The 12,731-nt window shown below is 45.1% G+C and overlaps 1 protein-coding gene across 1 annotated transcript in view; it reads right to left on the reverse strand.

Annotated features, from left to right (window-relative positions):
- The window catches only part of LOC145405384 (uncharacterized), an 83,435-nt gene that overhangs the window by 353 nt on the left and 70,351 nt on the right, over window positions 1–12,731 (reverse strand). Inside the window, exon 2 of the mRNA XM_080276791.1 lies at window positions 1–704. This exon is cut by the window's left edge and continues 353 nt beyond it. Within this exon, the coding sequence (XP_080132917.1) occupies window positions 426–704 (279 nt within the window). The 3' untranslated portion in view covers window positions 1–425. The remainder of the gene's footprint in view (window positions 705–12,731) is intronic.

Genomic DNA, 12,731 nt, shown 5'->3' on the forward strand with positions numbered 1-12,731 from the left:
TCATTCCACATTTATCCTGTTTGGCATCTCTGTTCTCGATCCAAGCTCCATAAGACCTGTCTTTCAGTCCTGTCATTTTCAGCCCCATCTAATAAACTTTTCAGCCTCATTTCACCTACAGCATGATTCTTTTCATTCCCAATTGAAACCGCTTTTCACTCACATTATATTCTACTTTTTTGCCCCATTCTTACTCATATCAAGTACAGCAGCCCATTTAACCCACTTTAAACCCCCCCTTAATTGACTTACAGATCTGTCTACTCCATGTACAGTACTATCTACCCCATTTTCTGTCATTCTTTCTCCCCCATCTTTGGTACCCTTTAGCACAGTCTACCATGTACCCCATTTTAGTGCCAGTTTACTCATCTGTTTTTCTTTTTCTGTCTGCATCTTCAGCTCCAGTACTATAACTCCCATCCTCAATCTGTGTCTTCACTGTCCACTTTCCAACTTGGGTTCCCAGAACCAGAGGACCTGGGTTGGGAGCACAGAGGGGAGGTAGGGGCGGTACGGGAGGTGGTTGGGGGTGTAATGGTGATAGGGAGGATGTTAAGGGTGGTAGAAGATGATGGGGCAGAAGACACCCCAGCGTAGTTGATGCATCCACTGTCACTCTCTGAACGCTTGAGCTCACGGATGATTTGGTCATGTTCGTCCAGTAGGCGCTCTAGTTCTGTCAGTCTGGCTGCTGCTTCCGTCTGCCGAAAGAAAAATATTGAATTAAAAATTGTGTGACTAGAGGAAAAAATTATATCAGTTTTAACTCTTGCCAAGCTGCAAACTTCACATGAGGAACAGTGAAGGTCCACATGGGCCATGCTGCAAGCCTTATATGAGGTACAATTTACACTGGTTATGAAACAGTGACTCAGGGGAGGTAAACTACCTTGCAAAGAATGAGTGAGGCAGGGGTCAACAGTTACATGTATTTGTTATTGAGGTGATGGGAGCGAATATTCAGTATTTAGAAGTATGCTTATTACAAGTAGCACCCACGCTATAAAGATATCTTCAGGTCACTCTGTTTTGAATGACAAGCCAAATGGATTCTATTATACAGATACCAGGAAATTGTTACTGAGTTGGTTGGTAACCTTGTAACCAAATGGGTTGGAAGTGTAGCCCTGGGTTGCTACACTTCTTGTGGGTCAGTAGAGGATTGGGTGATAGGTAGATAGATTGGGGACATTTGTCCTTCCCTACTCTCTTGTTGTGTGCTTTATATTGGTATCCATATAAACATTTCATGAAACATCACTGAAGCCAACAAGAATATGTTGGTGGACTTTTGCTCCTGGCTCTACGTAGCAGTGGCATCATCACAGGGAATGCATGGAAAATAGACAAGCATGACTTACCTGATGTGCATGAATAATAGAGGATAAGTAGATTTTTAAAGTTTGTGAAGTGCATCTAAACAGTCTGGTTAGGAATGCTGAAGGGGTTTGTGTGTTTCAAAGGTATTGGCTAATGTGAAAGGAAGTGTATGATAGGATACAGAGGTAAAGGAATACTAGAACAATACGGTTTGAAGTGGGTAGGGTAGGAGTTTATATGAAAAGTAGAAGGATTATACCAAGAATGAGAGATGATGAGAAAAAGAGATTAAGAATGAGAAAAAAGGTAATGATAAGTAAGGAAAGCTGAATTAAGAGTGTACATGATAATAGAAAACTGATTTAGAAAGGTGTGTTAATATGTAGGCATAAATGTGGGAAGGTGAAACAGGCACAGTAAAAGAAAGCTAACAAGCAGGAGAGAAGGCAGGGGCAGATGGAAAGATTATTTGACTAAACTGATGAGTGGGGATGATGAGACCTGAGATTAGACCTATGAGATGCACAAACTAGGAATGTGGTGCCAGAAATAGTGTCAGTAGAAGACAGCAGGTCTATGATTAGCATAAAGAATCAGTAGGTAGTATCTAACCTTGATTGTGTGTGTAATTCACCGGGTCGGTCAGGATCACTTGATGGTCGTGATCGTCAGCTTTTACCCTCCCGGAAGGGAGCTGAGAGCTCATATAGTCCGATCTAAGGGCAAGGCTGTGACCTTCACACACCCACACACCCGTCCCCTTGCTCAAGGGGGACAGTAACCACCCACTTCGTTAGTGAAACTTTTCGCAACCTGAGCGAGGCACGAACCCCCGTCCACCAGTTGGCAAGCGAGAGCGTTACCACTGCACCAGCGAGCGGTGCGTGTGTGTGTGTGTGTGTGTGTGTGTGTGTGTGTGTGTGTGTGAATTACTGAATTTTGTAAAGAGCGAGAGAGAGAGAGAGAGCGAGAGAGAGAGAGAGAGAGAGAGAGAGAGAGAGGACGGGGGGAGGTAAACGAGGTAGAGAGGGTGGAAACTCATCTTTAAGTGGGGTGAAATGATCTGTCTGTATCCATGCTATCCATTCTCCCTCTTATCACAGTCTCTCTCTCTCTCTCTCTCTCTCTCATAACGTAGGGTACCATTTGCCTGCAGCAGTCCCTCACTTACTTCCTCTTTTTCTCCCTCTCTCCTTCATTCCCCACCTCCCTTTCTTATACCGTCCCACTCTCTCCCTTTCTTCTCACTCCCCGCTTCCTTCCCCCTCAGACCGCTTCCTTCCCTCCTTCCCAAACCTCCTACTTCCGTCCCAGCTTACCTGCCCGTTTCCTACCTACAACCTACTCTGCCTCTCTCCCTTCCCACCCACTTGTCTACTGTCCTTGCCGCACTGCCTGCCAATCCTGCCTCCCTTCTTCCCTTCCTCTCTTCTTCCCTTCCTCTCTTCTTACCCTCCCTCCCTTCCTTCCTCTCTGCTTGCCTACCCCGCCTCCTTACCTGCTTACCTACTTGCCATGCCACGCAACATACCTACCTATCTATCCTCCCTCCCTACCTCCCTGCTTACCCATCCTGCCTTCCTCCCTGCCAGCAGAGGAGCGTGATCAGGCGTAATTAGGACCAGTGCAGGCCCGCTCTTTCAGAGAGAGAGAGAGAGAGAGAGAGAGAGAGAGTATTACTGTATGCCTTTTAATGTTGAAAGGTTGTGTGTGTGTGTGTGTGTGTGTGTGTGTGTGTGTGTGTGTGTGTGTGTGTGTGTGTGTGTGTACTGTTATGTGCAGATACGAAATGTGCACGAGTAATTTTTGTGAGCGGACTTTTGGCCATTTGTTTTGGAAGCCGGTGGGCTGGGAGTAAAAGTTTGGTAATTTAAAAAAAGGATAAAACGTGGACAGTCAGAGAGAGAGAGAGAGAGAGAGAGAGAGGCAAGGAGGTTAAAGGTGGAGGAGGAATATATATATATATATATATATATATAAAGAGAGAGAGAGAGAGAGAGAGAGAGAGAGAGAGAGAGAGAGAGAGAGACGGGAAAGGGGAGCTGGAGAGAGAGAGGGAGGAGGATAAAGAGGGGGGGGGGAAGAAAGGAGTGTGATGAGGCTGGGCGAGCCAAAGGATCCACATAGACTAGAATGGAAGGAATATATTTTTCAAATTCTTTTCATTCCGTTCAGTTCATGGAATCCGAATCTTTCCCTTCCCTGAAATTTTGGCAATCCACATTTTTGGGTCAGCTTTTCTCTTTCCCTTTTCTCTCAATTCACAGGATTCCCATGAAATCTAAGAATATTGTTTGAAAGGTCGATCAGCCCTTTCTATTCGATGATGTATTTCTCATTTTATTCTTGTTATTTGCACTCGATTATCCTCTCATTGGGATGAACTTTTCGAACTGGTGGGGTAAAATATAGCCTTCATGCATTCCTTTCACTACTATGGGTCTGACGTACGATGCATGAAATCGTCTGGTGTTTCCAAGAATTAAGGAAACTGTACCTCACCAGACTGACGGGGTTACACTTTATTAACCCTTTCACTACGAGATATCTGTCATGGCCTAAATAAAATCGTCTAACGATATCAAAAATAATGTAAAAATCATATCGTGCTGCAGATCTTTAAGAAGTTTTGTTTTTGACCATTTAAGTCTTATAGGTCTTTCTTGGAAAAAAAAAAAAAAAAGGCGGGTAGCTAGAAGAAAGATCCTAGTGAGGGTTTTAGTGATTAGATTCCCTCGCCACTCCCACCGGATGGACTTTTACAAATAGCCTAACTTGGAGCTTTGGATTTCCTGCATCTGATGTTGCTTTTGATGTTACTATTTTTCCCGAGCTTCCTGTATATCAATTTCTTCTGTATGATCATTGCTTTAAAGAGAAATTTCTTTCGTCATAGAGCATCTTTCGGGAGGAGTTGGGCACCCGGTGAAAGTTTTCGAAGGTTACTGTAATCCAGACAATTAGTTTTTTTGGGTGTGTTTATTAAGCACACAACTATGCGAACGATTACAGTCGATCATGATCAGGTATAATTAGGAATGTCAGTCAGTCCAGCCAAATATAACTCAGCGTCATATGTTTGCACAGGTTGGTCAATACCCTCTCGGCGCGGCGTCGCATATGTTGCCCGCGATATCGTAAACGTTTTTGTTCGGTTATTTCCTGCGCACTTGGACAGTCTGGCTCCGTTTCTATTTCCTACGTATTCTCAGCTTCTATTGGCGAGAATTTCCTGGCCAAATTAGCAATCTGCTCGCGTCGCATTGTTCGCGCGAAATCCCTAAGTGTCCTTTGATTTTGTTTTCAATTCTTGCATACTTTGGCACATTTTCGCACTTCTCGAAAATGGGTGGCTTTATTCTTTTATCATTGCTGTTACCAGGCGATTTATTCAGTTTGGGGAAAAAATATCGTAGTAAATGGATTTTTTGAGGCGTTACCAAACCACTCCAGCTCGAAGAGTCTCGTGTCCAAGTTGAATGAAATCGTCGATGAGGTGTAAATGAATAAATAAATAGACGACCCCGGGCGCAGTGGGTCAATCAAAACACTTCACGCGCAGTCGCACACAATCTTCGCATTTCCCGCTTAAGTTGGCAATCTCGCTCCATCTCTGTATATCCCGCCTAATCCCATACTTCTCGTTCAAACTTGGCCTCTCCTGCATTCGCGTTGCATCGTGTCTTTTACCGTCTCGCATAATGTCGTTTAGTCTCGCCTTTTCTTGCATTATTTCCGCTATTTCTTGCATATTTCCGTCTGTTCTTCTGCACTCCGTTCGGTTTTTTGATTCGTTTATTCCCGTTCGCCGTGTTCTATTTTCGTTCACTCGTTCTTCTAGTGGCATCGGGAACGTTGCGGGTTGCTATGGAAACGAGGAGGCAGGTGGGGAGTGGGGAGAGAGCCGGGGAGGGACGCCGGAAGAGAGAGAGAGAGAGAGAGAGAGAGAGAGGAAAAAAAAATCCTATAACTTTTTTATATTTCCTCATCACCCTCCAAGTTGACATTTTCGTCCAGACATCACCATACATATTTCTGGTCACCAACTGCAAGAGAGAGAGAAAGAGAGGAGGAGGGGGGCGGGTGCTGGGGGGAATCAATAGTTTTCCTAGCCTGTTTGCTGTCTGCACCACACTGACCATTCGGCATTTTTATTGGTGACAATCGCTAACTCGAATGGTGACAATTAGTAACTGATTGCTAACTGCTCGGAAAGCGTAGTATCCGCTGGTAACGAATGGTAACGACTGGTAACTATCAGTGCCTAATAGCTTAAATTACTATTGATAACGAAGTGGCAACCTTCTTGGTAGAGAATAGTAACTATTCACTAACTTTATGGGTAACTGGAATGTTTGCTTTATTGGTAACTGGAAGGGTAATTATTGGTACATTAACTGGTAACTGGAATGGTAATTTTAACGATAAACAGAATGGTAGGTAATCGTAATTATACCCGGTTGGTAAATTAAATGGTATTCTGGTGGGTAACTTGGCTTGTAAACTGACGGGTAATGGAAGGGCGGGTAACTACTCGATAATAGAAAGTTAATTATCATGGCTGAGATGCACGACAGCCTTACGATCAATTAATTCCCAACCTTAATTAGTTTCTCATCTTGCAGGAAGGGCAAGGAGAGAGTATGGAATCTTATTACGTATCTTTCTTCTTTCGGTCCAGCTGTTATTTACGGGATGAAAATGACTCTTGTAGTTATTGTATTCCAGATTAATAAAATCGTCTGGTGCTAGTCATAAATAGGGCGGCCATCGTAGTGAAGAGGTTATTGTAGTGTTTGTAACCTCTTCACCATGAGGACTGTTAAGGTGAATAAACTGTAACGAAATCATTTTAACCAGGGGGAGATTTCATACGTTTTGCGGTTTATTTCCCGTAGCCCAGGGGCAGAAAAATACAATAGTACGGCTCAGCACCCTTCCCTTTATAACCGCTTCGTGGCTAGCACCATATTCTGGTGTTAATGTTTTGTTGCAGCCCAGTGGAAAGCTGGTAATTCTACACCCAGTTAAAGTGAACAGCATATATTGTGGTGCAAGAATAAAAAAATATTTGTAGTGGAGGGATAAACCATCATTTTCCCCCTCCCTGTACCTCGGTTATTAAAGGCCAGCTGTTATTACATGATGACTGTCGTGAGTCATAGAAACCAAGAGCAGTAACGAGCTTAGGCACTTAACTTTATGGCGGCAATAAACGTCAATGATGCTATATAGTAACTAATTAGTCCACATGAGTTTCACTGCAGGTCCCGATCATTTCGGAGGGAGAGAGGTGGGAAGAACTAAACAATCTCCATGCTGACCAAGTACGAATGGGGAAGGTTGACTGGTACGAACATTGTTCATTGTGTACCCAGTTTTAATTTGTCGTTTCTCTTTTCATTGTCATGCATTGGCCGCTACTCAAAAGAGAATGACTACATGTAAATGAGGTGGAATGTGTGTGTGGCAGCGTGGATAGTGCTGCTCATGTGGAAGGTGTAGGTTTGCGGGAAGGGTGTAGTGCTGAAGCCATCCCGGTGCTGGCGTGTTGTGTTTTCAATAACAGGACACGTGCTGGTACAGGTGTGTGTGTGTGTGTGTGTGTGTGTGTGTGTTTTTGCAGTATGCCGTATTAAACAATTTCTTTGGTTATTTATTCCAAAATATTCGTTAATTGAATTCCTGCTCCCCCCCCCACTCGCTTTGTCTGTCTGTCTGTCTGTCTGTCTGTCTGTCTCTCTCTCACACACACACACACACACACACACACACACACACACAATAGAGTATATTTGGCTGTGACGCTATTACTCCAAGGTCACTATCCTCAGGTATGTTAGGCTGTGTTTTTTTTTTCATTGGTGGCGGCAGCGGTGGCCTGAGTGGTGATGTCTGCTTGCGGGATGAAGGAGGTGGTGATTGAGATGGCGACTCAGGCACGGGAGAACACACACACACACACACACACACACACACACACACACACACACACACACACACACACACACACACACACACACACACACACACACACACACACACACACACACACACACACACACACACACACACACACACACACACACACACACACACACACACACACACACACACACACACACACACACACACACACACACACACACACACACACACACACACACACACACACACACACACACACACACACACACACACACACACACACACACACAGAAAGAGAGAGAGAGTGTGTGTGTGTGTGTGTGTGTGTGTGTGTGTGTGTGTAAATGCAGAGTGGAGCAGTGTGGGGAGGAGACGTGTTGACGAATATCTAGGCTGGTTAAGTTAGTTCTGCCTGGAATTTGGTTACATTAAGGAAGTTGCAGTTGTGTTAGGGGGCTGGAGTTTGGTATATAGTTATGCCCATTTCCCCAGCACCTCCTCCTCCTTTCCTGAATACCTCCTTTCCCCTTCCTGAGCACCTCCTTCCTTCCCTCCCATCTCCCTTTCCTGACTACGTTCATCCTTCTTTAGCACCTCCCTTATTCATGAGCATTCCCATCCTTCCTGAACACTTCTCCCCATCTTTCCCTGCCGGAGTTTTCCTCTCCTCCTGGGCACTTCTCTTATTCCTTCCTGAACATCCTCTCCTTTCCTTGAACACATTTCTCTCCCTTGCTGAATACATCACCTCTTCCTGAGCACGTCCGTCCTCCCTTCCTGAGCAGTTACCTCCTTCCTGGGTAATCCCATCTTTCCTGAGACATGCTCATTTCCCTTGATGGGCACCTCCTCCTTTCCTGGACAACTGAGCAACACAGTACACAGCCAGATGTCAGAACAGGCATGTTGCATATTGCCTAATGATACAAAAACAGTTACGGGAAGCCGTTATAATCTGTGCAAGTAATGTTGTATACAGATTATTCCGTGACCGCGTGAATGGGAATTGTCTTTCTTGAAAATTGTATATATTGTACCATTTTACTGTTTTCATTGCAGTTTATCCCCACATAACGTCCATATTGATATTCTTACGTAGCCACGAGAAACCAAAGGGAGGAAGGTGACAAACTCCATCCTACATTAAAAAAAAAAAAGAAAGAAAATGAAAAAAAGGCACCAATTTCGATATCAACACAAATCATGCAGAAACATGTCTATTATGTACGATAGATAAGTATGTGAAGGAATGAATAGACGATGTTGCCATGAACGAGACCTGTGTTATGGCGCTCCGGACAGAACTAGTCCCACCTCGTAATTTTTTCAGTGTTATTTCAGATCAGGCGTGTGTGTGTGCGTGACCCGCAGTTCCTCCTTTATCCGCGATCGTAGCCCACACCTGATCATCGGTAAGTTTTTGAATATTGTGCCATTGTTTGTATTCCTGTAGGTTGATGTTTTAATGATTTGTAAGTTCTTCTTCATCATCATCATCATCATCATCATCATCATCTTCTTCTTCTTCTTCTTCTTCTTCTTCTTCTTCTTCTTCTTATTATTATTATTATTATTATTATTATTATTGCAATAATAAGAAATTTGGTCGTTTGTGTTTGTTGTAAAAAAAGTGCGCGCTGAATTTATAATCTGTTTACATACATACTGTTGCAGTTGGTGCTGTTGTTGTTCTTGTTCTTACTGTCGTCGTTGTGGCTGTTATTATTATTACTATTATTATTGCTGTTACTACTACTACTACTACCACTACAACTACTACTGTTACACCTACTGCTCCTGCTGCAGTAGCTTCTAGAACTGTTCGTGCAGTGTACCGTAAATATTTGCAACTGAATGGTCCTCGTTTGGTTAATTTCACCTGACTGCCAATCGTACCGAATGGGTGGAGGGCGTGGGTCGTGGGGTGAGGGGCAGCTTATCATATACTGGGGTGAATTTGGAGAAGCAGCATGCAGATCACGTGGCGCGGTGTGAAGTGGCACGGGGCTTGAGTGGCGGGGTGAGGGAGGTGAGGGAGGAGGGGTATGAGTGGAAGTAATGGTGGTCAGAGCGAGGGGGACGAGGGATATGAGTGAATGTGGTATCGGTGAGTGGGTTGACGGGTATGGGTGGAAGTGGTGATGATGGTGGGTGGTGCGAGTGGTGGAGGTGATAATGATGGTGCTATTGATGGTGAGGCTGGTGGCGAAGGTGGTGCTCCAGTGGCGGGGGTGGGGTAGGGATATGAGTGTCGTTGATGGTGGTGAGGGGAAGAGGGGTGGTGAGTGATATGGTGTTTGAGTGGCGTGGTGAGGGAGGGATGTTCAAAGTGGATGTGATGATGGTGGTGATGGGAGGTTTGTGGTGATGCTGATGATACTGATGTTATCTGGCGTTCTGGATATTGATGATGGTAGTAGGTGTAGGGAGGAACGTGGTGTTAATGGTGGCAATAGTGATAAAAATGCAGCGTGGTGGTGGTGAGTGTGAGGGAAGTGGGTAGTGGATGGGCATTAAGGTAGGTGTGTGTGTGTGTGTGTGTGTGTGTGTGTGTGTGTGTGTGTGTGTGTGTGTGTGTGTGTGTGTGTGTGTGTGTTGGCTGCAGTGATGATAAAGATACTGTCCTCATGGTAACACTGATGATGATATTTATTTTAGTAAGAAATCGACAGTAATGGCAGAGAAATGTAAAAAGTAACACTGGAGAAACTAAATAAAAGGTAGACAGAGTAACAGTGCAGAGGAGGAGGGAAAGATGGATATTTGGAGGTGAAGAAAGTTGGACATGGACGAGGGCAGATATGAAAGAGTAAGTGAAGGGAAGAGGCATGCGGAAGGGAGGGGAGAAGAGGGGAGTATAAGAGGAGAGGGAGGGAAGGGTAGGAGAGGGTAAGGGTGAGGGTGTAGGTGAGTAAAGGAGCCAAGGTAAAAGGGAGGAGAAGGGAGGGGAGGCAAGAAAGTGATGGGGAAGGGGGACGTGAAGGAAGGAGGGGAGGATTGGGAGAAGGAATGTTTGGGGGAGTCGAGGGGTAGTAAGTGAGTGGAGGAGGTAAGGTGAGACGGAATGAAGTGGAGGGGAATGGTACAGAATGAAGAACAGGGGAATGGTGTGGAGTGGATTGGAGCAGAGAAATGGTGTGGAGTGGAGTGGAGAAAATGGTGTGGTGAAGGGTGGAGGGAAGGAAGGTAAGGTTATGTGATGAAAGTGGAAAGGAGTGGAGCAAACAGAAAGGGAAGGAAAAAGAGGGGTGGTGATGCGAAGGGTCGGGAGGGGAAGGGATGGAAATGAAAAATAGGAAAGGAAGGTGAGGTGAGATAAGGGAGGGAGAGGGAGGTGAGTTGAGGGGATCGAGAGGAAAGGGAAGGAAGGTGAAATGAGGTACAGTGATGGAGTGGGGAGAAGGAGATGAAAGAACGGAAGGGAAGGAAGGCGAAATAAAAGAAAAAGGAGGTGAGATGATGTTAGGGGAAGGGAAGGGAGGGGAAGGAAGGTGAGATGAGGTGAGGGGAAGGTGAGATGAGGTGAGGGGAAGGTAAGAGAGGGGAAGGAAGGTGAGATGAGGTGAGGGGAAGGTAAGAGAGGGGGAGGGAGGTGAGGTGAGGAGAGGGGGAGTGAGAGCGCGTGTGTATTAGCCCTCCAGCCGTCACTCACCTGCCCTAACAAAACACACCTGAGCTCCTCGCACCATTAACCACACGATTCATTTCATTTATTTAACCCCTGCAACTCGAGGACGCCCCATTTAACAGTATTCCTGCTGTTACCAAACTATTCTTGTTGTCTCTCTTCTCTCCCTGTGTTTGTTCTCTACCCCTGGTCCTCATCTGTTCTTCCATCCTTCCTCTAAATTATCTCTGCTGTCTCTCTTCCCCTCCTCTTCCCTTCTTTAAATTCCTTTCCCTCTCTCTCGTCTCCTTTTCCCTCTCTAATTCTCACTCCCTCTTCTCCCCATCCCTCTCTCCCAGCCTCGCTCTTCCATCCCCTCATCCGCCCTCCAGACTCTCTCCCCTTTCTCCTTTCTCCCTCCGTGGTCTAAATTCTCTCCCGCCGTTCCCTTCACTAGTTTCCATCCCCTTCATCCTTCGTTCACATACCCTCCCATCTTTCCTGCCTTCGTGTTTCTCTTTCTTCCCCTCTTTCACTTCCCCCTCCTCCAGATTTCCTTTTCCTCTCCTTCCCTGTTTCCCTCTCTTCCCTTTCCCGTTCTTGCTGTCTGCCTCTCTTCCGATCTCCTTTCCTCGTCCAAATTATCTCATTTCCCTCTCCTCTTCAGATTCCTTCCCCACCTTCAGCGTCCCTTCCTTCTCCACCCCTTCTTCTCTCCTCATACGTCCCTCTCCTCGTCCTCGCCTGTTTCCTCTCCCTATCCTGTGTATATCCTTCACTCTTTCCCTTCCTTGCTGGTTTCCTTTCATTCCCTCCCTTTATTTCACCTTTCTCCCTAACCGTGATTTCATCCTGTGCATCACCCCTTTCCTTTTCTCTTCCTATTTCCCTCTCCCCTCTCTCAGCCCATTCCTCTCTCTCACCCTCCCTGCCTGCTTCCCTTCCTTCCCTTTCCCTGCCTATTCTCCTCTCTCTTCCCCCCTTATTCTCCTCTTTCCCTACGTATCGTACTCCGTTCTTTTTCCTCCTTTCATACTCCTCTTTTACTCCTTCCTACTGTCCTTTCTTTCCCTTCCTTACCTATTCCTCTCTCTCTCTCTCTCTCTCTCTCTCTCTCTCCCCTGTTCTCCTCTTTCCCCTCTCTTCCCCTCATCCACTCTCCTTCCCTCCCTTCTGACGTTGTGGCTGGTTGAGGTCTATGATCTTTTGTATTTTTTATTTTTTTAGTCCCTCTCACGGCCAGGGCACATCAAATGAACCAGCCTTTTCACTCATTGCACTCCTTTTTTCTTTCCCTTCATCCGTATGTTTTTTTTCTGCATTCTGTTCCTCCTCTTCAGGCGTATCTGTCCTCTTCCTCCTCTCCCTCTTTATTTTACCTTCTCTTATTTTTTCGTCTCCTCTACTTTACCTGTTTATCACCTTTTCTTCTCTTCATTTATCTCTGTTTTGTGCTTTCATATCGATTTTCTCCATATATCTTCTCCTTTATTTCCCCGCATTCGTTTGTCTTTACTTGTTTTAATACCTCTTCTGATATTCCCCTGCCTCACCCTTTACCTTTTACCTCGCCTTTATTTTCACCATATTTCCTTTCCATTTCTTCCCATTACTCTTTATTCTACCTGTTTTAATACTCTCTCTTCTGCCTCCCCTTTTTCATTGCTCTGTTTACATGTTATATTTCAATATTTCCTATCTATCATTTTCCTCCCCTCCCCCCGTCATATATATTTTTTTTATTGCCCAGTTCTCTCTCCTTTTCTTCCATTCCCTTTTTCATTTTGTTCTTATCTTGGTTTTTCCCTTTTTCCTATCCTTCTTGTTCCCCCTCACCATCATTTTTTTATTTCCTTTTTCGGCCAGGGTCACG

The sequence above is a fragment of the Coenobita brevimanus genome, chromosome 66 (assembly GCF_032717465.1).
Source record: "Coenobita brevimanus isolate Jiangsu-jjx chromosome 66, ASM3271746v2, whole genome shotgun sequence".
Lineage (NCBI taxonomy): Eukaryota > Metazoa > Arthropoda > Malacostraca > Decapoda > Coenobitidae > Coenobita > Coenobita brevimanus.